At 38.3% G+C, this 24,807-nt stretch overlaps 1 protein-coding gene across 7 annotated transcripts in view; it reads right to left on the reverse strand.

Moving 5' to 3' along the window:
* Window positions 1-1,771: 1,771 nt before the first annotated feature.
* The window catches only part of LARP1B (La ribonucleoprotein domain family member 1B), a 32,389-nt gene continuing 9,353 nt past the window's right edge, over window positions 1,772-24,807 (reverse strand). For 3 of the 7 annotated variants that reach the window (XM_014949834.1, XM_014949835.1, XM_014949832.1), the window contains exons 4-19: window positions 21,069-21,237; window positions 19,575-19,718; window positions 17,083-17,220; window positions 16,664-16,832; window positions 12,760-12,904; window positions 12,370-12,544; window positions 11,379-11,551; window positions 10,527-10,898; window positions 8,921-9,044; window positions 7,842-8,053; window positions 7,336-7,442; window positions 6,636-6,796; window positions 6,180-6,324; window positions 5,113-5,222; window positions 4,770-4,897; window positions 2,006-3,991 (exon numbers count right to left, since the gene is read on the reverse strand). In XM_014949834.1, the coding sequence (XP_014805320.1) occupies window positions 3,758-3,991; window positions 4,770-4,897; window positions 5,113-5,222; window positions 6,180-6,324; window positions 6,636-6,796; window positions 7,336-7,442; window positions 7,842-8,053; window positions 8,921-9,044; window positions 10,527-10,898; window positions 11,379-11,551; window positions 12,370-12,544; window positions 12,760-12,904; window positions 16,664-16,832; window positions 17,083-17,220; window positions 19,575-19,718; window positions 21,069-21,237 (2,706 nt within the window). In that variant the 3' untranslated portion in view covers window positions 2,006-3,757. Of the gene's footprint in view, window positions 1,972-2,005; window positions 3,992-4,769; window positions 4,898-5,112; window positions 5,223-6,179; window positions 6,325-6,635; window positions 6,797-7,335; window positions 7,443-7,841; window positions 8,054-8,920; window positions 9,045-10,526; window positions 10,899-11,378; window positions 11,552-12,369; window positions 12,545-12,759; window positions 12,905-16,663; window positions 16,833-17,082; window positions 17,221-19,574; window positions 19,719-21,068; window positions 21,238-24,807 lie in introns of those variants that run through there. The other 4 variants (XR_001412873.1, XR_001412875.1, XR_001412874.1 and 1 more) reach the window with 4 other exon arrangements.

Raw genomic sequence — 24,807 nt, forward strand, 5'->3', positions numbered from 1 at the left:
TATTGTTTTATTGAGGTAGATCTATTTTTCCTTGGCTAAGGTTTAAATTTTCTATCCTTCAGAGTTGGACACAGCACGTAAGAGCAGTTTGGCACTCTGCTTCTCATCTTGTTTCACTTTAAGTATCTTAGTTCAAAGCTGTTTTCTAACATTTTTTTTTTTTCTTCCTAAAAAATCAGTTTGTTTTTACTATAGTCATTGTAAAGGTCAAGGAATAGTTAAACCTTACGCTTTGAGTCTCTTTGATAATTGTTTTCTCTACAATTGTGGGGTTTTATTTCCTCCAGGAAATACATGTGTTGCTGTGTAGAATAGTACAAAATATCAGTCAAGACCTAGTACATTTAGTATAATGGTCTTCCTGGCTCTGCTTTGGGGTTGGTTTTTATTTTTTTTTTTTAGGACAGAGCTGTGTAGTTTTTGATGAAGTGTAACTAACTCACTAATTGAGCAGCTCGGTAGTGAAGTGTTGCAGAAGTTCATTTATTAAGCTCAGAGTGGGTTTGTGATGAAGTCCTGTGCCCTTGGACTCCTTCCTGCAGTCTTGCTTCTCTCCTGATGCTGCAGACTGAAGCGTAGCCGCAGGGAAAAACCCCGCATGGCCGTCCTCTGACTGCTCTGTCAGGCATGAATGGAATGATGCAATTCCAGCTGCAGATTTGGCTATCTACTCCTTTTCCTACTGAACACTAGTAATAATGTAGCTCTGGCCTTGCAGGCTTGCTTAAATATGGAAACCAAGTAATTAAGTATGAATGTTACTGGCAGATCCTTCCGCTGGCTTTCCATTGATGGTGAAAGGGGAAGGCTACCAACAGGGATTTACAGGTGGCATCTTAAGCTTTGCTTTTGGTAGAACATCCATGCCAAGGCTGGTCCAAATGCAGGTGAAGGGTTGTTTACCTGAAAACTAAAAAAAAAAAAAAACAAAACCAAAAACCAAACTGTTGTTCACCCCTTTTTCTTTAGGGATTCTTGTGGTTCTGTGTCTCTTTTCCTCTGCCAGAAGGCAGCAACTTTAGGGTGTTCCATAGAGGCGTAGTCTGGCACTGCAGCCTTCCTGCAGTATTGATGAACAAATCCAGCTGTCTGCCTCTGGTTACAAACTTTACTTGTTGGGGTGGTTTTTTGTGATGATCATATTTTACTGACCTGTCGAGTTTTCTAGGTAATTGGGCGAAGCCTACAAGTGTACACTCAGTAAGCATCTAAAAATAAAGCCCTTTGGAGGTGTGAAGTTCCGGTGGCAAGTCTGGATTTGTCACTTGACCTCAAGCATTCAATTACTGTTTGTTTGTATATAAACTCCCTTTCTCTGGACTGGCTCCACCCCTGGGGGGACTCCTTACAGGAGAACATTATCTGGTCTCCATCGGGAACAAGAGCCACCTCGAGTCTGCTCTTCTAAAAAGCCTTTAGAATCCAGTATTTTGAGTACAACAAAAGAAAAATCTTCCTGAGCTGAGGCAGAGTAGGGTTATGAAATATTTGTACATTCACCTCTCAAAAAGAGAAATGAAGCCAAACCTAACCAGAGCTCTTTAAAGAGCACACGGGAGATTTTTAGAGGAGGAAGGTCTAAGACTTGCTAAGTGTTTAGTAATAGACTACTGCTAGAACACAACCAGTCTTAACAAAGACTAATTGAAGGTTGGCTTAAATGGACCTAAAAGGCATCAGAAAGAAAGACAAATTTATGTGTCTGCAACAGGTATGCCAGTTATTGAAGGGTGATAACAGCTTTAAGCCAAACAGAGAAACAAGCTGCTGAGCCAGCAAAAGCTTTTTGGGTTTATTCTAAAATTCAGTGGGTTTGTTCTCAGCTCCATGTGCCAACAGCAGGACTGGGTCAGTTTTTCCACCTACGGGCAAGGGCAGAGAGGAGAGATTGCCGCCAGGGGGAGGTGAAAGGGGACAGAAATTCACGGGCACATCTACAGCTTTACATCTTTCAAGTTGTTTTTCTTCACACTTTGGGGGGAAAAAAAGTTGATATACAACACCATTAGGTTTTGTTGTTGTTGTTGTTTTTATAAAATTTGTCAAGATATCACAAAATTACACACACTAAAAGCTTAATCTGCACATTTTCCAATGAAAAAGTGAAAGGAAATATCTTAAATCTATTTTATATACAATTTCAATCCAAATTTACATTCGCATCATTTTCTTTATAGCAAAAGGCATGGATCAAACACAGGATTGAGATGTGTCACTTCAGCGTATTTATAGGATATTAAAATATCGGTATGCGTTCATTTAAATTAATTTAGACCAGGCCACTTACAAAAGGCTCAATTTTGTATTGAAATCGTATTACCTGTTGGGAAGGCCACTGCTGAACAGACTCCTTTACAGTGCAAACATTCATGGTTTGTTTCATTGAGATTCAAAGGACAATGGCTGAAAAAGAATTACTGGACTTCTGAGCTGGGAGCCAGGTCTGAGAGCCCACAGGCGGCTGCGCAGTCAGCGAGGACACCTTCGGGGATTAAGGCATTTGTGCTAGACATCACTTTTTAATTTTGACTGAAGTCTTTTCTGCAGTTAACTAACAAAAAGCTGCAATTCTTCTCACCTACCCTTGGAAGAGAGAAGTTACCCAACTCGGTTCTTTTTGAGTCTTTAAAAACAAAATAATGAATATAGTAAGACATTACAGGATATAAACATCCTCATCTTTCAGCTACAGAAATGGATTTGTATTTTAATAACTTACATTCAGTGAAATTGTTTTTAGACCCGCTTGAAATTATTTAGGCTTAGCTAGCACAATTTAAGCAGAACTTCATTCAGACATTGCAAAATAAAGCAAAAAAAAATTTACAAGGAATACTTTGTTTCCCTCGAGACTAATTTTTATTACTAGAAATACGGAGAATTATTTTTTTTTTAATTATGCCTCTCCTGTTAGAGTACTTCATAATCATAAAATAATTCAAATGAAGACACCTCTCAAGCCAAGAATAATTTGAATAGTTTCCTATTTTAACACCCTGCACAAACTGTAGATACGGTATGTTAATTTAAGACACTATGAAATCACCAGATCTGTTTTCCCCTGTGTTTTTCTGATGCTTCAGTTATTAAGAACCAGTACTGAAGGAAATATCTGCAAAACTATCCCAGTTATGTCCATTCAAACTCCATACTTAATAAAATACTAACTATGGAGACCCTGAAAAAAAATATAAACTATGTCTTTAAATAGAATCCAGAACTGCAGTCCCATATATAGCTGCACATTCTCGAGTGTGCTTTTGCACAAAAACTTACTTTTTAATAGTTAGATTCAAGAGCAAACCAATCGCATAGATCCTTCCTTTCCATTTAAAGTTCTACATATAACGTAAATCTTTTTTGCTTTGGTGAAATACAAATAATGGGAAAATCTGGGTAAAGAAAGCGCAGTAAATAACATGGGTATAATCATACCTTTTTTAAGAAATAGGAGCTGAAATGTAAGGCATCCCCACAGTATTTTTTTGCATATGCAAGGAATGCAGTTCTTTGTAAACAAAAGCTTGAGGAAAGCAATACTGAAGCCAAAGAATCTTCCCTAGGATCCTTCCGATGATCCCAAAACCAAGAGCCACTCTCCTAGGGGAAGTGTTTCGGAACTAAATCCTGTGAAAAATCCCATCCTCTGTCTTCCCATGCATTTTGAATCATGTATTAGATTGGCTGGCCTTGGAGGTCTCCACATGAAAAGAGCGACGTGAAAGTTGATTCTCAAGGGTGCAAGCTCGTCTGAAGTCTATTTTTCTGGTACATCACCTTCTATAGACTTTGCAGCAGCGCTGTTCTGGCCGAGGGACGCCTCCACAGCATTCCCACTGGTGACCCTGCCCTGTGCCTGGGACTGACAGGCGGCCGTGGGTTTAGCGGCATGAAGTGTTTTGGAAGAATGAGCCTGATGTCTGCGGTGACCCGAATCCTCACCTGTTGCAGCAACCGGTCTCTTTCTGCCCGATTCTTCACTAATAGGAGGCTGAAAATAAACATTGGCAACCCGTTAGATGTCTTTCTGTAAGGCCAGGTCTTTCCAAACACATAAAGGACCAAAGAAGAGAGAACATTCCATCACTAGGCCCTTACTTAGGCCTAGTAATCTTAGTTATTCACAACTCACTGATGATATTCTGAAGGTTTCCTGGCTAGAAGTGTACGTGCGTGACACAGTAAGGACTTTAAACAGCCTTACAGTGCTATTTAATTGCCACAACTCCTAGGAAATGGAGGATTTCAGAGGGTGATGGTAAGGTGGTTCACCATCACCCAGCTCTGAGAAGCAGGGCAGCACTATACTCTGCCATCGCAGGGCGTAAGAATTCAGCGTTCTACAGGAAGGACACATGGGACTTGGCATGTAAAGTCTCAGCGAGGACAAAGCCTGTCACAGTTCATTAAGGAATGCCAGCTGGGCAATTAATTCATTTGCCAAATTTGTAAAACAGTATAGAAGTCATCAGCCTTACCCAGATGACAAGTAAGCTATTTTTTGCCATTTATTTCATTACTCAATGAAAACGGACCAACACTTTTTACGTTTTAGCCACCACACTCCACACCATATTGCAGTTCAAGAAAGAATGTCTAAAATAAAACTGCATTTGTAATTTGAATTTAATTTTTTTTAAATCATGCTTTTTCTAGTCACTGACAGGATCTGTAAAGCTGCTTTTTTTGTGAAGTACTGTTCTTAGTTTACCCTGCAGTAAAAATATTCGTACACCAAATAGTTATTTAAAATGGGTATTGAAACTTACATCCACTCTGAAGTCCTCCAGTCTCTTAAATTTACTAAGGTATTCCTGCAGTTTGGGGTCAATGGCTGGAGTCTTGTGCTGAGAGTATTTCAGGTAAGCCCAAAATTTTTCCAGTCCATATAGCTGACCTAATAACGGAGAAAGATCATTTTACCAATTTATAAAAAGTCAGATGTAATTAAAAACTTAATTATTCGCTGGTAACTCTAAGAGAACTGTAAGATAAAAGGAACATGAAGAAAAGCTGCTCTAGGTTTAGTTAACAAGTCAGTGCCGAGGAACTGGGATTATCTCCCAACTCCAGCTACCCCGGTGTGAGCAGTGACTGGCCTATGGTAATTACCAGCTTCGTAGTCTCTCTTCGTTTCTTCTTGGAAATCCTTGAATATTTCTTGCCTGAATTTCTTTTCCAGGCCATAGCTGTAAAATCTGAACAAGCATTCCAATCCGTACCTGTAACAGAACAAAGAGGTACCAAGACCTTACACGTACGCTCCTCATTGCTCAGAAGGATGTGAGTTTCAGTCTCTCCTTGCATTAAGTAAATGGATAGTCTCATTTCACCCTTCTCATAAAAACCACTTCCTTTTCACGTCAATTTTTATCAATCTATTGTTCTGAAACATCTTCAGGTTTGACACACACATGACAAATGCTTTCCCATTTTCAGTAGGTTTGTAAGCACAAACAGTTTCAACTTAAAACCAACCAAAACAGTTTCAACATAAAACCAACCAGGCAGAAGTCAGCCTCCCCCACCGCCAGTGCACAGCCCCAGGCGTAGGGCAGGACCCGGGGTTCTTTCAAGGCACTATTAAAGCCACTTTTGCACCCTAGGGACTATCACTCTGCAGTCTCAGACAACATATCCAAATTTCAGGATTTCCATAGCCAAGTACTTCCTCACTTGGCGTTGCTCACATGGGGCTACCTTGGCTTTTGGCTCAAAGGCACAGAAGTGCGAAGCTGGATGAAATGAAGGGAATAACATCAAGAGCTAAAGGTCATTTCCTTTGTGGTCATTTTTCTGGTATTTTGGAAAGGCAAGAAGCAGTTTGAGCAGGTTGAATGAGGTTAAGAATGTCTTCGCTTATGGAAGGAAGAACCTTCTAAGTGTTAGTAAGTATAGAGCTGACTGGTTACTGTCATCAAGTTACTGGATTTTGTAGAATTCGGGACCGATTACAAGTCAGGAAATGCTGCACGTTTAGCTATTTATCCACAAAGCACAAATATATACAACCAGATTTTTGATATTAAAATAACTTAATACAGATTGCCATGTTAAAGATTTACAGAGTCAAAGCCAATGCTAAAAATGTTCACTTCAGATATATGTTAACTTCACAGTCATTAAAGCGAAAGGGAAGACCTCAGCAGTTTTTAAATTCCAGGAAAAAAACCAAGTACCTGTAGTGTTCTTTTGCATCATCCAGAGCAAGTTGTTTGAATTCTTCATACATTTTCTTGTTAAAGTGATCTCTCAGAAAAAAGGACCAGAAACGAAAAAGTGTGTTCATTTCTTGGGACTGGCCAATTCCCAACCGTTTCCTCTCTGGAAGAAAAAAGAAAAGAGAAAAAAAGCTATTTTAAATTTTTCAGCAGAATATTTTCAAGTGCTTTTCCGTTAGTAATAAACACACAAGATCTTCCAGTAATTTAAGTTTAAATTTGAGGGTAATTTTTTTTGGTCAGGGAACGTAAAATTAAATGGAAAGCAGTGTTCATAAAATAGAAGCATCAAATAAATTTTACTTTCCTTTCACGAGAAAAACTAAGGATGAGGAGCAAAGTGGAGAATGCTGGTATCAGATGGCACCTGGTAGCTTTTACCTAAAATCCTAGGAAGTGCATTTAGCAGCTTACCCATTAGACACCTTCGACGATATTTGTGGTACACCTGTTGAGTAAAGCCATTTTCCTTTAACAGTTCATGAGAAGGATGCTGAAATTTTGGAAGAGAATTTGGGGTACACCCATAACTTCCTACTATTGGAGCTCCTTCTGAAGGCGAAGCATTGGAACTGCTGAAGAAAAAAAACAACAATGAAGTGTATTTACATCTTTCTGTCCTATAAACAGGGCTTTTCTAAGTCAGTTTTCAACCATCCTGCTCTACACAAGAGGTGTCAGAACAGTACAGTCTCCTGATGACCACCACAATGCACGCCTGGGTCCCAGTCATCTGCTCTCAGGTGCAGCTCAAGAAAATCCAATTCTATGCTAATATGTCAAACAACAGACAGTTTTGGAAGATGGTAATTAAACGTTACTGTAATGCCCGATTTTAAATGACCACTTAAAGGCAAAAATCACTGAAACAAACATCAGTACTTTAAGTAATATTACTGCTACTGCATCAGTGATTAATAGACAACGTTATGAACATAGTCAGTCTAGCTTATTTCCAGATAGCCTTGTACTCTTACTGTTTTGTCTTCCTTGATCACTCTTTTCTTACTTCCACTGTGTTTATAAATTGTCTTTTATCCCAGGCTATTTCTCCATTAGCAGTGAGAACTGATGACACTGCAAAAAATGTTCTAAAAAAAAAATAAAAATTTACCTCACAGAGGAAGTTCTTGGCCTGTGGTCTCTGGAATCCATCACCCAACCAACGTGGCATTCTAAGGGAGGATTTGTACTGTGTCGTGTTTTTCTTTTTCTTGGAGTCTAGGAAAGTAAATGAAGTATTTATTTCCCTAATTGGATTTCACTCATTCTCTCTCTTTTCAGAAAAAGTTTTTAAAACTTTATATTCTATCTAACATATTATGAACTCACAACACTTCAGGTTCATGACCTAAAGATTAGTTTTATGTAACAAATTAAAAATCTTTAGACATTACACTTTTTCAGCAAGCACTTAGGAAGCGTTACAGAGAAAACTCAGAAACCATTTTGTAGAAATAAAAAAGAATGCATATGGTAAGTATTTTGAAGATAAACAATTAAAAAGTACAAGCGTTTCATTTTTTCCCTTTTCATTCTTTTTAAGTTGTATGCACAGACATGAGTTTTCTAGGCTTTTTCTAGTTTAAAAAAAATTTAAAAAAGCTTCTTTCCCTTTACCTTTACATCGATGGATCGTGCTTCTTTAACAACAGGGTAGAACCTGGGTGTTTTGTTGGGATCCTGGAGCCTCGGGGTGCGAGGTGTTCGTGGGGTGAAGCCAGGGTGAACGCAGGGGGAATCTGGAACTGCTGTTGGCAGCGATCGAGCTATTGCCGCTGTTGGAGGTACTTCAATCCTTGACAAATTACAAGCCAGCTCCTCTGCCAGACCTGCAGGCAGAAAGGAGAAAACATTCAGGTTCAAAAGAAACATGATTTCAAAGCCTAAGCTCCCCCAGTATCTAGTATCTTAAAGGCCTGTTTCATTTCAATGAACTACCTCATCCCCAAACGATAATCAAATTGTGACAGACGCACTTGGCACAGAAGCAGCACAAACTCCTCAAAACTCTGAAATAACATTTCAAGCACGTCTTTGCTAGAAAATTTAAACCTACTTCTTTCTTACCTGCTTGCTCATGTGTTTCTACACTAGCAAAGTAATGCAAAATAAACACTGATGAAAGGGCAACCACGTTCTTGCTTTTTGGCAAGGGAGTGAGCTTAATGAGGTGGTTTTCTTCAACTATAAAGATGCTATTAGCATGTATCCTAGTAAATGCTAATACTATTACTATATCAGAAATACCTCAAAAGATAATATTTGGACGTTGTGACTTCTCAGCAGGGTTATGATAGAAGTAGAACATTCTTCTCATCTCCCTTCGTTCTATACCTGTTTCCCATAAAAATACCTGTTTCTGGCAAATGTTTCACGACATCACTAGAATATTAACTTTACACATTGTAAATGCCAAGTTACACAAAAAGCACCTGGTGTTAGTATATGGTGACAACGAAACAGAACACTGCCTATTGATGTTCATACACATCCTGAAAAGTACGAGTTCTGGCTTCTTCAAAGTCAATGGAAGCCACGCTACTGATGAACAGCTGGCAGTTGGAAAAATTAGCAAAGAAAAAGTCCCTCAAGACTGCTGGCTGAACCAAAATTAAAATATTACACAGAAAGAGTTCACACACCTACAAAATTGTTGTTTATTATAGAGATTCTAAAACCAAATATGTATTATTTACCTTTCCGTAGCCCCGGGGGTCCTGGAGGAACTTCTTGGGTTGGGTCAGCAATTGGTTCGGGTGCAAGATTATCAAATTCTTCCTTACTAATGAGATTTAGCTTCTTAAAGTTCTCAATCTCTTGCTGAATTAGAGAAAGCAAATTGTAAATGCAAAGCACAATAATGGATATCATCCTAAGAAACAGGTGAATTTCACAGAAGAGAAAAGAAGCAACTACCCGTGCACAGCCAGTACAGATCTCTTTTAACCAAGACACGAGGAGTCCCTAACACACATTATAAAAGAGTTGTCATGAACACTGTATATAACCTAACTAGTTAAAACAAACTGCAACACCAAGAAATGGGTGAATGCAGACAGGTAAGGCCATCTACACACAAATTTTTACAGACAAATAAGAAATGGAAATGACTGAGATCCTGACCCTCGCCAAGCTTAAAACCATCTTCTTTTTTTCTGCAGTAAGTTTGCCAAGGAAGGCCCTAGCAATTCAGGGGAGCAGAGAAGTCCCTGCTCCCTTCCTCAAGCTACATCTAAAGAAAAGCCAGTATTTGTAAACAAAGTGTTAAGCTTTTTTTTCATTATTTTTTTTTAATTGCTAACTTAATCTGCAAAAGGACATATTTTCCAAGAAGTGTGGCAGCATCTCAAAAAGCTTGTGCCCCTACTCAGCTGAAGGTGGGGTGGGACATGTACAGGTGCATGCTGTGTGTGAAAAATCTTGTTTAAATCATTGTCAGGAACATAACAACCAAAAAGAAAATACTTTCTCTTGCTGTGTGCTATTTCTCACTGTCCTCTTCCACTTTGCTGGTTTTCTTGGTCCATTTGCATTGTAATAAACACTCCACATTCTGAATTCTACCTTTATTTCTTGCTCTTATTCTCACCAGTCATTTCTATCTTTGTCAGCTCTTTTTTGTACTCACATGCTCCATTTGTTCTCTAAGCTACTCCCCACCTTTGCTCTCGTGCACAGATAAAGCTCCTTCCCCTCACCACTTAGCATTTAGGTAACTTTGCATTTCTGTGCACATAATATCTGACAATATCCTTGCAAAGGTCTGAAAGCCTCAAGGACAGAGGCCCATGTACAGGCTAGGAAATAAAAGGGTTTCTGTAATAAAATAAAGCGTGCAATCCAAAGTTTCATTTGCTCACAGAGCTAGCATCCTAACAAGGTACATGGCAAACAGAACCTTAACATAAAACTACTTTAAAACGACTATATTGCCTTCCTCTCCTACTATCTCATCTCAGAAGCGTGCCCTCTTCCTCTCTGGTAGGGGTTTGGAAATGTTATGAAACAAGCTATTCTTAGAACAAGAAAACACTGGAAAAGTTGAACCATCTCCAAAATGTTAAAAATAGTTCTAAGTAGTATTCATTCAGTTTTTTTGGTCAAATTTGTGACAAGAAAAACTTGCTGGTTTTGCTTTCAACAATATTACCAGAGTAAAGCAAAATAAAGAGAATTCATTAGACCTGTAAATTCAACTACTGTCACTTTTCTTTTAAAAAAGTGTCGCATTTTACAATTATGAGAGCTGAAATTAATTTTGCAACTGTTAGAACAGGTGTGGTCAAAAATTAAGAGAGTTACCTTCATCATAGTGTCATTTTCACTCTGCTCCATCCACAAATCCTGTTCATAATAGTATAAGCCATCATTAATAACTTTAGCAAGTTCTGACGTAATTTTTGCACGGCACACATGGTTGCCAGTACGATCTCCACCAGGATGCTTTCTTATGTATGGGGGTGTCTGTGTTACAATCAAAATCTTGTTGACATCTTGATCATCAATTTCATAATCAGAATCGCTGTCAGACCAATCGGTAAATTTATTCTTCCGACCTTGAATTTGTTCCATCTCTTCATCAAACAAAAAGTCAAGTTCTTCTTGTTCTTGTTCTTCTGGAGGTGGGGGTGGTTGTTGCTGATCTGTTGTTTGATCAGATACAGGAACGCTTTCCTAAGTTGGAAGAGGTAATGCATTTTAGATTTGAACTGAATAGTGATTATCCAAATGGGAGACAAATAGAACACAACAGAACATTTTCAATAAATGAATGGAGTTAGAAGCAATACAGCCACTTTCAGATATTTATTAAGTAAATTACTGTTCTAAATAATTCTGCCATAAGCTTTTAGAGCAATTGTCAATGCATATTACAATACATTTTTCAATCGTCAACAGGTACAACTGTCCCTCAGCAGAAAAAAAAAAATCAACAGTATTTGCTTTTCATTTTAGAGAGCTTTGGATCAGGATCTTAAATGCACTTTGTGCATTCTAGCTCTGGTACAGTGAGAAGTACGCACACTGACTGTACTGCATTATCAAGCATCACATGGAAAAAAAGACAAAAAACCTAGTTTTACAGTACAGTCTGAAAGTTGGCAGGTTTTGTATTTGTTTATTTAAACATAACTTAAAGGTTTTTGATTTTACCTTTAGTTTGACCGTGGATGCTCGATGCCTCTTCTTCACTTCTATCCAAGGTTCAGAGTCCAAATCAGGCAAACTTGTAGACAATCCTTTAGACATTGTCTGAAAATTATTTGTCTCAGTGTTTTCCTTTGGACTCAGTGGGCTTCCCATTCTTGGAGAACTTGGTGCAGATTCTACAGCAGAAAACAGTAAATTCATTTCCTGTTGTGGGTTGTTTTGGTTTTGTTTTGTTGGTTTTGGCTTTTTTTTAAATTGTTTTACTCATCTTTCTTTTAACCACAGCTACTATTTTTCTATTTCTCTGGTTAAATATGACACTGATCAGCAGAATGTCTTTTTGTTTTTAGGAGATATCTTTTCACAGTTTAGTCAGCATTTTAGGAAAAGATTGATTCTAGCAACTTATTTATGTGGAAGGTTTCTGACAGGCTGAGGGAAATTATGTGTTATTCAGAAAAGAAAAAAAAGAGCAGCAGCATGAGGGACATGTTTTCTCCACGCCACCCTCTAGCTCTATGGACAGGTGCCTAACTCGGTCTTCATTCTTCTCCCTTAATTCCAGCCAACATTTTAGTAAACAATTTCCTTGCCAAGGGTGGTCAGCGAACAAAGCCATCTCCCTATTAATAACGTGAATGAGAACCCCATCCAAACCCAGGATGCACCAAATACAGAGTTAATTTCAGCTGCTACCGAAACGAAGCATATTTTATGACTAACATAAGATTACTGTTACTACTACAGGCCTGTAGTCCATCATACTATATTCTGGAGAATGGTGACAGCTGTAACCCATAAGAGACATTTTTATCCGCTTCACATCAGCCATGCCAACCATGTGACTTGGCAACTGCAAGGCTGACAGGCACATCAGATGAATAAAACCGTTAGCAAATGTACAACCTCTATTATGAAATCAGTACCGAGAGGCAAACTTTCTAAGCTAGACAGACAGTCCTAAACTTATGTTTCTATAAAATAAATCCTTTACCAGTATGTGAGCCAAAAATTTGGCCTGGTATGAATTCTGGACAATTAATGAGCTGAGAAAAGTCAGTCGGTGGCAGACTGCATGGAGGAGGACCTGGAATTGGCCATTTTTCGGGATCAACCCTTTTTCTTATCCTCTGATCCACAGTTTCAACTTCTGTACTGTCCTTTAGCGCCTGTGTGACAAGCACATTATAACTTTAAAAACTTTACATATCTAGCACTATACAAAAAAAGAAAAAAATCCCACAAACTTTGCCATTTATAGCCTCTTCATAAATTCCTTGTCGTTGCAAACAGAAATCTTTCTTAGCTTCACAGCACTGACTTCAAACGGCAGTACAAAATTAACCAAGCAACTTTCTACAAATGTACTCCTGAATTATCTTACCTCCAAAATGAGTGCAGCGTTCGTAGTCAGAGCTTGCATCCGACGGAAACTAGCAATCAATGAAACTGGCAGAAATCCTTGTTGGTCCATCTTTCTCCTCAGAAAGAAGTCTCTTTCCAAATTTTCTGTGCTGAAATAATACTCACTGCAGAAAGAAACATACAAACATGAGCCTGTTATATGTTACAGAAAATCCTGAAATAGCAAATTAAGAGATTCCTTGTTAAAGTCTTCCATTAAAAACAGAGCACACTTTGTCATCAACAAACTCGTTTTTGCAACAGGTGTATCGTTATAAGCAGGACTTACAGAACAGCACGCATGCTCCACATGTTAAGAAAGACTTATGGATCCAGTCCAGTGCATAGGGGTATAAATCAAAGCCTTGTTACATTTGCAAATTTGAAAAACTATTTGTATAAAGAAAAACTATGCTCAATTTTTCTTTCACCCATCCCCTCCCTTATTACTTACATGAACAGAAGGAACAACATTCTCTTAGCCTCCATATAGATGAAGGACAAGTACTGCTTACAGTCAGGGCATAAGTTATTTCCCACACAGCAGTATCAGTGCACCTTCATCCTGAACTGTATCTTTTTTCCCAGTTTCCAGTACATTAGAAGGTTTAAGTATCCTATCTGAGTGTTGAGGCACATATATGTACTCTGAATCATTACTTCAAGCATGCTTGTGGGAAGATGAGAAAACAAAAATAATAATGTTGTATTTATCATGAAACTGTACCAAAAGGCACAACAGTTCGTGGAGAAAGGTACAGTCTAAAAGAAGAGATGAAGTTTAGCAGGTAAAGAGGGACAAGGATCATTTCAGGAATCTGACAATGTCACAGAACAAGAGACAGGGGACAAAGAAATAGCAGAAAGACAAATCATCTTAAACAATGAAGCTGTTCTATGAAATGATCAAGATGTTTTATACTTAGTGAAGAGAAAAAAGTAAGATATTCAAATCATGATCTGTCACACAAACCAAGGGAACAAGAAAACATTCTATGAAAAAAGAATGGAAAAAAAGCCTAATTTAATAATGACAACTAGAATCTAGGCCTTTCAGAGAGTTTACACATCATATCATGGCTTTGCATATTATATCCAAGGAATACTCCTCCTCATCAGGTTCAGGTAAATGTAGGTAGTGAAACATTTAATGGAGAGCAATTAAAACTCTAAGACACAAAGATAGAGGTAGTGCAAAAATAAAACAAGAGAACATTAAAAAGCTGAGGGGAAAAAAACCCAAACACATGCAAGTGTAAACAAAGTTAATTCTAATTTCCACAAATATAAAGTACTAAGTGTCTCCACTGAAGCTGGGATCAAGGCCAAAGTTACTAAGAGGAGAGGACTCTGGCGCCATCATTGACCCAAGGAGAAGTTTGATAGCATTTTGTTCTCAAATTTTTGATAGCTAAAGAAATTCAAAGCAAAAGCTCTCCATACGAAACACTCAGCTCCGAGACAGGATGAATATAAAGTCTCAAAGTTGGACAAGACATACAACAAATGAAAACATTGCCATTAAATCAGAGCAAACAAAGAGAAGAGAATAAAGGTTTTGGAGAATTAAGCTCTTGCTCAGAGCTAAGTAAACTGATCAGTGAAGCAACTGTGCACAAAAAGAAGGTTCCTTTCAAGAATACTCTATTTCTGTTCTGAACTTCTACGTTTCTTTTCCCTTCCCAGTCTAGAAGATAAGCAAGCACAAAAGCCGTATGTCAACATTTTACTAATGTTACCTTTACAGTCATACAGTAAAGGTAAAATCTTGTAACGATTCACCTAGTTAAAAATTCCACAAGCAGACATGGATAATGACTGAACTTGACTCAAACTGCCTCACTTGATGTCCATCACTCTAGAAAAAGGAATGTGAAAGACCATTAATGATAAATGAAGACAATGCACAAGTTTGCTCCAAGTAGAGGGACAAACCTAAACACACACACCCCCTCCAGCTTTGCTTTTCTTTCTCCTCAGGGTTCCTTTGCTTATTCTTGAATGGATGCAGACTTGGATGCATGTCTGAACTTTCTTTTTTCTCTTTATTTTTTAAAGAAAGAGGACTTTAGAGTTCTCCTGCACCTTCCAGACTGAGGAGTTGCAAAGTGCTGAAAATTTTCAGGCTGATTTTTGTATGTAACAAATATTACTCTCTCTTGTACATCAGTCTGGTTCTTGGGACAAGCATAAACTGCTTGATAGCAGCGTATTTATTACTGTAATTACACATCAACTCAGTTGGACACAGTCTCTAAGATTTTTCCCTATTAAGCAGATAAACTGTTCAAAAATTCATCAGTTCACTAGGATTCAAATCAATCTCTCTTCTCTAACATATCCTGACTTATCTTGGACTCCATAAGGAACTCCAAGACCTCACAGTCATGTGTAGCTTTATTTTGTATATACTTCCTTCCATAGTCACTTTAATATTTTATAACTAAATTATGAAAGGCAGACAAAACCATCCCTGTTTAGAAGCTAATAATTGGCAATTGATGAACAAAATTTGTTTCCCATCATTTTTAATGTGATAAAAGAAGTAAATGAATAAAAAAACCACTTTTCTTTTTTTTTTTTTTTTTTTAAGGAGCATAAAAATAGTGAAATTATGTTCTAAACCTGCTCTAAACCTCCCTCTCTCTCGTGGAAAGCAAACTCCATAATCAATCTGCCTTAGGAGATCATATGAGACAAGCAACCAATGGCTCTGGTTAGCCAGCCATGCCATGTCTTCTACTGACACCTGCCAACCTCTTGTTGCTAAAATAAAATACAAATATAACCGGAAGTCAGATGTGACCAAGGCTGTAACTGACATTTTTCTCAGCAGAGGGGGACATCATCATGTCCTACCTTAGAAGGTCTGGATTCTACACTGCATGCCCAGAAATCTGGCCAACAGTGGAGTGTCTGTGCTCCTCCCTCACTTGTCTGAGGACAGTGCAGGCCGATTATCCTGACATGGGGGTACATGTCCACTGTCAGGTCTCATAGGGGCCTGGCAGCAAGAGTAACAAAAAAGACTGCAATAGAAGTTTTGAAGTTGATAGCCACATGCCAGATACATTCTGCCCCTAAAGAGGCTTTTTTCTTCCTTTTTGCGTCAACTGTAACAAAAGAAGCAAGAATAAAATAAGCAAGTTGCTTTATGGAATACAAGGGCAATCAAAAACCACCACAAAGGCAGTGCAGAGAAATGCCGTTGCAAGTACAGAAGATGAAATATCTGCCAGTGGTGGAAACTGTCTCTTTAAAATGAACTAGTGGTTTCCAGGCCCTTTTTGACTTGTCTCCTGGTGATAATCAGTCTTCCAGATGGTTTCTCATTGCCTAATGGTGTACACGAGAAAGTAAACATTTCAGATTATTGAAAAATCAAGTGTCATTGCAAAACTACTCTCTTTCAGTTAAATGTTTCAGATGAAACACTCTGAAAACATAAAACTAACAAGACTTCTCAAAGTGAAATTGAGAGCAAATAAGGGAAATGTCTAGCCACATCACCCAAGAAGAGCTTTATAGGCAAACAGACCAACAGTACTCAAAAGCACAAGCTCAGAGACATCCATATCTCAATTACACGACAACATAAAAAGAGGGCTATGTACCATAAATAAAGCAGGTATACGAGTTAGAGCCAGACTACAGCACAAGATGCAGCACAGCTTCCTTAAAATTCCTCCCCATCACTCACGTTTTTTCACCCCACTAGTGACTAAATTCAAACTGACACTGGTAATCATCAAATCAAGAAGTTAAATTGAAATGCCTTAATCTCCATCTTTATATGGATAATAAGGATTAAACAGCGTTTGAAATGAGTTCTTTTATCTTAACTAGATCTCTAACAATATTTGTACATTAAACAATCTACTTACATTTGATGTTTTATATATTCTTTGAGAAGTGCTTCATCCACAGAATACATCTGCACTCCTGTTCCATCACCATAGAAATACATCACACTAGCATTAAACTCAGGTTGAAATACTTGGTCAGTTCCTTCACCATACAGTTCTTGATAACCAACTGAATATTCAAAGTTCACTTCAAAATAAAGGAGAACATAAAAAAAAGATAATGAAAAACATTAAGTCCAGCACAAATATTTTAAGGCATGATACACACTGCTACTTTACTGTTGCTTTTCAGCAACTGATTTTAAAAAGAACCAAGCTATTTAACTATATTAAGTTACAGGATATGTTTTTTGAGACAAGTCTTACTTAATGAGCAAATAATAACATCATAAACATAGTTTTAAAATTTTTTGCTAAGCATCTACTTCTTTGCATACTTCTAGGGTTTCCTCTGCCTCGTCCTCTTCCTCTGCCTCGTCCTCTTCCTCTGCCTCTGGAGAATCCTCGAACACTGCCACCCTCACTTCGCACGCTGCACACTTCGTCATGATCATCTCTCTTTTCTCGACGCCAATCTTTAAGAGAAAAAAGCATAATACTTGCAACCATAATTAAATATCACAGTGCCAAAAAACCCTTTGTATCAGAGTTCTCAGCTTGCACCCAGGCAATGCACTGGTTCAGTCACGCTGGCTGAAGCAGAAGGTCAGATGGGAAGCTGCAAGGGTGAAATGGTAAGCTTTGCCCAGCCGTGCCTGAAGGTGAGTGGGGCAGAAGCTGTTAGCAATAAAGAAGAGGGAACAGGCTTAACTGGCATTCAATCTCAAATGCTTCTGAAGCAACTGGACACTCTGGTGCCAGCTCAGGGATCACAAAACCTATGATCGGCTTGGGATGGGAAGGAACGATCGTACAACTCTCCTTCCGGACACAATAATACAGTCTCCTCCTGTGGGCAACTCCCAGCACCTAGAGAACGCTAGAAGAGCTGGTAGCTCTTGACCCTGCTCAGGCTGGGATTTCCAGAGCAAAGGCTCTCTGGACCCCCCCTTTTGTTCCCAGAAGCAGCCATCTCCCACTCCCTTGACTCTGCCCATTTAACAGCAATCATCTATTCTCTGCTGGCCATGCCCCACACTGAGCATTTTAAGTTAAGGACCCTTTTTTGACAACTCTGTAAGAATCTACAGAAGGTTTTCATATAAATACGTGGTCTGCACATAGCAAAAGAGAGCAAGAGAGAAGCAGAAGAAAGGAAAGCAAGCAGGTCCAAACCAGACTCCAGGCAACCTTGTTTCCACTCACCACCAAACTTAAGAATAGGTGTAATTCTCACTTTATTCATGAAGCCCTCTCTCATACTCTTTCTCTTTTACTAACATTCTCAGAGACTTCCATCTTCAGTCAGTCACCCTTGCTTAAAGTTTCTTTCAGTTGTAATTGGATAGTCTTCTAGATGCCTGAGGACCCCTTTCCCAGAGGAATGCATGGGGATAAAGCCCCTACTTGATCAAATTGAGAGCTGCTGAATTTAACAAAGGACTGCCTAAAGATATGATTCTTTGTTCTTCTTTTTCTAGCAACTATTTTTAATGAACCTTACAACAACATATGTACGCTCATACATTCAAGTTCCTGCACTTTATTTTCTGTCAAATAAAGACTGTGTCTCTCACTGGGAATTTGGACCTTAGCCTTCACACTTGGTACTCTCACGTTAGAAATCCCAATGGTGTAGGCATTATTTCAACTATTTCCCCAAATCGGTTTCATTTTTGCACTCTGAGAGTACACGTGGCTCTGACACATGCAAAAGTCCTACCTATAGCATCTGCATGAGCCAATGTTGTATTTAAGCCTGAAACAAGTTTTTATTTAAACAGCCAATGTTCCTGAAGGGCAAGAGATATTTAATGTTCTCTCACACTGAAACTGATCTTGAATCACTAGAGCCTTGAAGTAGAGTTCCTGCTACAAGTTTCTGGTCATTTGACCATCCTGAGGAATAACTGCTGAAGAAAGCAAAACATTAGTAAAAATCCTCCCCCTGCCCCTGTCCATCCCTCAGGCATCCAGATCAAACCCTTACATCTATGTTCCTAAAATGACTTCATAAACAAATCCCATCTCAGTAGCGTCCAGCACTTATTACAATGAGCAAACATTTAAATTGTTAATGTACATTGTAATTTTAAAACTTAAATGCAAATACATAAACAAAAGAGTTACACTCAGCCGAAAGATTTCTGCCATGCTATATTCAGGACACCTGAGGACCAGAAGCAGTACCACCTGTGGTGCATTTCTCCCTCTGTTGTGCTAGCGCAACTTTTTGCATGGCCATGCTGAGAAATAGGTCAGGGAACTGAGGGCATTGCTCCAACTTAAAGGAAAAAACCAACATCAGTAGAATTGCCAAAGCAGAGTTCAAAGTGTAGGTCCACAGGCAATCGCTCTGGTAACAAAAAGCTGTGGGAATAACAGCCGAGCAGGACAAAGCAAACCACCTTATGAGAATATTTCCAAACTTTCTGCATCATAAAGCTGCAGCCCAAAACTCTTTAGGGAGCCATGAAGGGATAAATATATGCTGCTCTGATTCAGAGCATGCTGTACAGATAAACTGTTTCCAGGTTCAGTCACTCAGCAGAGTCAGTGATTGAGACATCACAACTCTGTTCAATTTGTGAAGAGGTTAAAAAAAAAAATCTGACAGCAAGCTTTTCAACAAAACTTTCTAATTTAAAATCTGTTAAACTACAGCATCTTTTTTTTTTTTTTAATTTTGCTGGTTATTTGCAAATATTCACACTAGTTTTACTTAGTATAGGCAAAATCAAGTTTCCAATGTAAACTGCCGATCTAATGCTTGCTGACATGATTTATACTTTTTGCCACAAATAGAAAAACCCAGAGATTGAAAACTTACTTCTTGTCTCATTCCGTCTGTTGTTATGAGGTATTAACTTGTTTGTTTCCAGCAGGAACCTTGAGCTAGTTCGAGAGCCTGGTCTTTCTTGACTGTCTGACCTTACATCATCCAAGTGAAGTGGCACCCATTTCTGCTTGTTACCTTGAAAAGTTAATAAATTACTCTCAATTATAGTACTACTTGAGGTTTGAGCTCCCGAAAAGATTCTATATAATTCTTCTTGTAGAACTAGTAACAGCTAATTTCAAAGTTTAAAAACTGGGAGAAGTTTAACATTAAAATGTTAAGATATGATGAATGACTAAACAATAATAAATACAGTAAACAGGAATTTCTCAAACAGAAAGGCAACCTTACCTAAGCTTTAAGTACATGAAATGAAAATGAGCTTTTTTCTTTAATGAATTTTTAGATGTATGCCCCATTATGAAGAATTTATAGCTATGTGTTAAATATATACAGTAAATTCATTACTATGTAATTTCACAACTTGCACATGAAACAAAGGTAAAAAAATAATGTATCAAGTTAACTACTACAATAAAGACTTCAGTCACAAACCATAAAAATTTTCCTGAGAATTTAGCTGTGGTACTGTATTTTTAACTTGAGATATTCAGAGCAAGTTCATTCATGTGCATCAAAAATCATTAGCAAAGCTGTATTTTGTTGTACTCTGGCTTAAAATATCCACTAACCATTTATTTAATGGTAATATTTGCTGTTCTATACTTGATTGGTATTTTGGGCTTCATACCTTTGTAGACAAGAAATATAAGCAAATACATAAAACGAGTTATCCACACTGAGGAGGGAGGGATATATTGTACCTGTGGAATGCTCGCTTTAATTTTCCCCTTAGACTGAGAAGACTAATCAAACAAAGGTCTTCAGGATCTGAAGAAATATCAGCAGGGAAGCAAGGAAAAAGCCCAGCTGATGGCAGCAATATCTGAAAACTCTCTAAGGTGTTTCTCTAGCCTACTCAAGTCTAATAACCAAATGAGCTTGCTACTTCTTTTTAATGTAACAGATTGGATCAAAAGGAAATTAATAACCTCGTTTAGTTTTCATGTGATCATTTCAAAGCATAAGCTAATAGTAAAATATGAAAATTAAAATGTTAGTATATATAGTAACAGACACATATGTATGAAGTGAAATTAACATAGCACTATCAGGTTAGTGGAATAGAGATGTGACGGACGGTAATGGTTTGTACGGCCATTACAAAATGTTCAAGAAACTGCCAGGGCTCCATGAACCATCAATAGGACATGAGCTGTTTTTTCCCCAGAATTCCTATTTGACTAAACAGAACACACCAAAACCCGAGACAGGAAGCTTGTTTTAAGCTTCCTAGGCAGAAAGCAACATATCCTGTTATCACACAGAAAACACAAAACATAAAAAGTTTAATCAAGTCATTCAACTGGAATTAATGTAACTATCAACGGTACTTACTGCATTATACATAGTGCTCAGACTCACCTTTTTTCCTTTGGTTATTAGTTTGAGCTTCGTCTTCACTAATGTTATCTCCTGAACCATCTGGCTTTGCCTCCGAGTTGTCCTTGATTCCATTATTGCTTTTTTGATCAGATTTCTCCTCCTTTTCTCTTCTATTTGTTAGCTTCTTACTGTGACTTACAGCCTTACACTGCAAGAGATACTGGCAGTTACTTCTGGCAGTACATACAGCTGCTGATAGCATAAGGTTTAAGTTTCCTTTTCCTATTAAAATTCCTTCATTATTACCTGTTCTCAACCTTTTAAGCAGGGTGAGTTTTAAGAACTGTGTTGTTTTTTAAAGTTTCATTTTAAATCATTCTATTTCCTCCTAATATGGCAAAGAAAGTTTTTGTTTAGTTGTTTTTTAACTGAAGATGTAGAATTGCAGAGTGTGCAATCATGTTTCAACACCTCAGAATTGAAATTTCTTTTGTAGAAAAGAAAGAAATATTACTCACCAGTATCTATTGTTCAGACTGATTATCTTTAAAAAGCTGTGCTTACAGAAAACTGAATGGTAAATCAGAAAATCCCATGATGCTGTGCAATCTCAACAGCATGTCAAATGCTCATGTAAACTACAAGGAGCCATAGGTCTTCACTCTGACAATTCTGTTCCACTAAATCAGAACATGAACCAAGGATCAGAGGATGTGGAGGTGTATGATTACAGATTTATTTTTTCCCACATTAGAATATGGCATTTACTGGGAACTGTGTGCCTTTGAGAAGTGCCAGCATCCTGCAGATCATCACTTCTTGGAAATCCCACAGAATAACATTTTTCAAGGAAGTCAAAATGAACAGCATCTTAGCAAATAGTGGAAAGTCTCATTTTTTTCCCCAGTATCAATACAGGCTGAGGGATGAAGGGATTGAAAGCAGCCCTGTGGAAAAGAACTTGAGGGTACTGGTGGATGAAAAGCTGGATGTGAGCTGTCAACGTGCTCCCACAGCCCAGAAAGCCAACTGCATCCCGGGCTGCAGCAAAAGAAGCATGGCCAGCAGATCGAGGGAGGTGATTCTGCCCCTCTGCTCTGGTGAGACCCCACCTGGAGTACTGTATCCAGCTCTGGAGTCCTCAGCACAGGAAGGACATGGGTCCAGAGGAGGCCACAAAGATGATCAGAGGGCTGGAGCACCTCTCCGATGTAGACAGGCTGAGAGAGCTCAGGTTGTTCAGCCTGGAGAAGAGAAGGCTCGGGGAGACCTTATAGCAGCCTTTTAGTACCTAAAGGCCTACAGCAAGGATGGGGACAGACTTTTTAGAAGGGTCCTAGCGACAGGAAAAGGAGTAATAGTTTTAAACTAAAAGACGGTAGATTCCAATAGGAAGTTATTTTCCATGATGAGGGTGGTGAAACACTTGCCCAGAGAAGTGGTGGATGCCCCATCCCTGGAAACATTCAAGGTCAGCTTGGATGGGGCTCTGAGCAAACTGATCTAGTTAGAAGATGTCCCTGTTCATTGCAGGGGGGGAGTGGACTAGATGGCCTTTAGAGGTCCCTTCCCACCTAAACCATTCTATGATCGAATATAGTATCTACCTGCAAAATTAAGCTTTGCAAATACTTCCACCAGACAGGAAGTATACTTCTATGTTGTGGAGTTAGCTTTCAACCTGTTGGGGTCCATACAGTAGATCCAGCAATACTATGCCATAATTAATTTGAATGCAAAGCCTTCCCTTAGACAAATCAATTGAGATTAAAAACAAAATAAATGTTATTTGGATTAACAGACACTATATGAATTTGTGTACTCAAATTCTCACATCCTTAAGTCAGCAAAAGGTTAATTAACATCTATGCAATATAATCTAGACCATCTGGTAAACCAAAAAATCTTCTAAAAGATATACTTAAAGCAGACTATTTCAGACAGAAAGCATTAAATGTATATATTCTTATGAAACGCTATATATGTATCTCTCAGCCACTCTGATTAGTACTGTACAGACACCATTAATCACATCAAAATTTGACATAATAACCAAGTACCTGTAGTACTAAAAAGAATGCAAAAGATAGGGGTGCATGTTTTTTTAAGTTACTAAAATCAGTACTTCCAAAAAAATGAAAAAAAAAGATGCTAAAATAATCATATTAAAGATTTAGTCACAAATATTATTAAAGGATATAAAATGTAGTCCTTTTAACCCTATTCAGTCTCTCAGACCTAAGCTCAGCTGAGCCTCTCCTTTCCTGATCATCAGAACATGATAGAAAATAATGCTATTTTTTGGAAAGAGTTACAGGGATTCTCTGCACTGTATCTCACATCTTACAACAGTAGGCTCTGAAAAGGTACAAACAAAAAGAACTATATAATGGAACAGTGTTTTTGAGTTATTAGATTGTAGCAAACACAGAGTTGTACACCTGAAGGTATAAAAAGCACAGGTGAATTATTTATAATCTTATGAGTAACTAGGGAAGGAGTTTGATGCACAGCTGAGAGTTATACACCTCTAACGCCACCAGATAAATCAGCAGCTTTAGGATTCAAGTCACACATCCTTCATGTTAAATATATCATCATTGTCTTCTCCTGAAGTGGTAGTCTCTTCTGTTCACAGCAACTGACAGGAATATTGATGATGGAAAAGCTTAGAAATACTTTTTAAAAAAAAAAAAAAAAGTCAAATCAAGGATCCTGTCTAAATCCTAAACCATGATGAGATGTATGCACACACCAAAGCACTCTAAGTGGTATGTAAGTAACTGAATGAGCATTAATTTATTGGCATATAATCTGTTCAGGTTCTAAAGACTCTTCTAGCAATCTCAAAGATTTTCTTTGAGACCCTGTAGTACAAGCTCCTAGGAGGCCAATGCGACCTCACAGTAAACACAATGCTGTGTCAAATCTACAGATATCTATAATTTTGACCTGCAACACTAAAAGCCTGGTTAGACACCTGGAAAGATTTTGTTGCTGACATAAACAACAAAGTTTTGACACTTGAGTGAGAAGGGAGGGTGTCGCAAACTGAGCCCCTGCAAGACTAATGATTCATGCCAAACTACCTTAATACACTTTTTTAGTTTTCATTTGGACACTTTCAATTATGCAATGCACATTGTTGAACCCAAATTGTCTGGTTTCCCTCACCAAGGATATAGTAAAAGCATTACAGGGGTCCTGCACATCTAAAGCAAAGAGTGAAACGGCACCTCATAGCTTGCAATAATCTGTGCTCTGGTCTTTGAAACAGCACAAATGAGGTGTAAGATATATTATACACTTATCACTTGAGATAAAGCAAAAGGAAGATAATTTGCTGTAATAGATGTTAACTAAAGATCCAGCAAGGGGTAAAGAGGGCAAGGATAACTGAGTTGTCCTAACACAGCCTGCACAAAGCATTCTAAGGGAGGGCAGCACATTCACAACCCCAAAGGTGTGAACATAAACCTCCCAACGAGCCGAAACGGGAAATACAACTTTTAAAATGGTGCTGTAAATATGCCTACATGGCCACGGCACACCACTACTCATAAATGGAGTGTATGTGTGTGGGCTCCTAAAGGGTTCTGAAATTCCAGTACCAGTGCAGACAGTTAAGCACAGACCAGTAACTGAGTTATTCCTGCTGGATTACTTCAGACAAAAATTCTGCTGAAACCCCCAAACGCCCAAAGCACATTCTGGGGGAATGGTATTAAGTGGAGAAGTCAGTATGATTTAAAAAAAAATAAAAAATAAAAATACTGAA

Source organism: Calidris pugnax, unplaced genomic scaffold (assembly GCF_001431845.1).
Source record: "Calidris pugnax isolate Ruff unplaced genomic scaffold, ASM143184v1 scaffold42, whole genome shotgun sequence".
Classification (NCBI taxonomy): domain Eukaryota; kingdom Metazoa; phylum Chordata; class Aves; order Charadriiformes; family Scolopacidae; genus Calidris; species Calidris pugnax.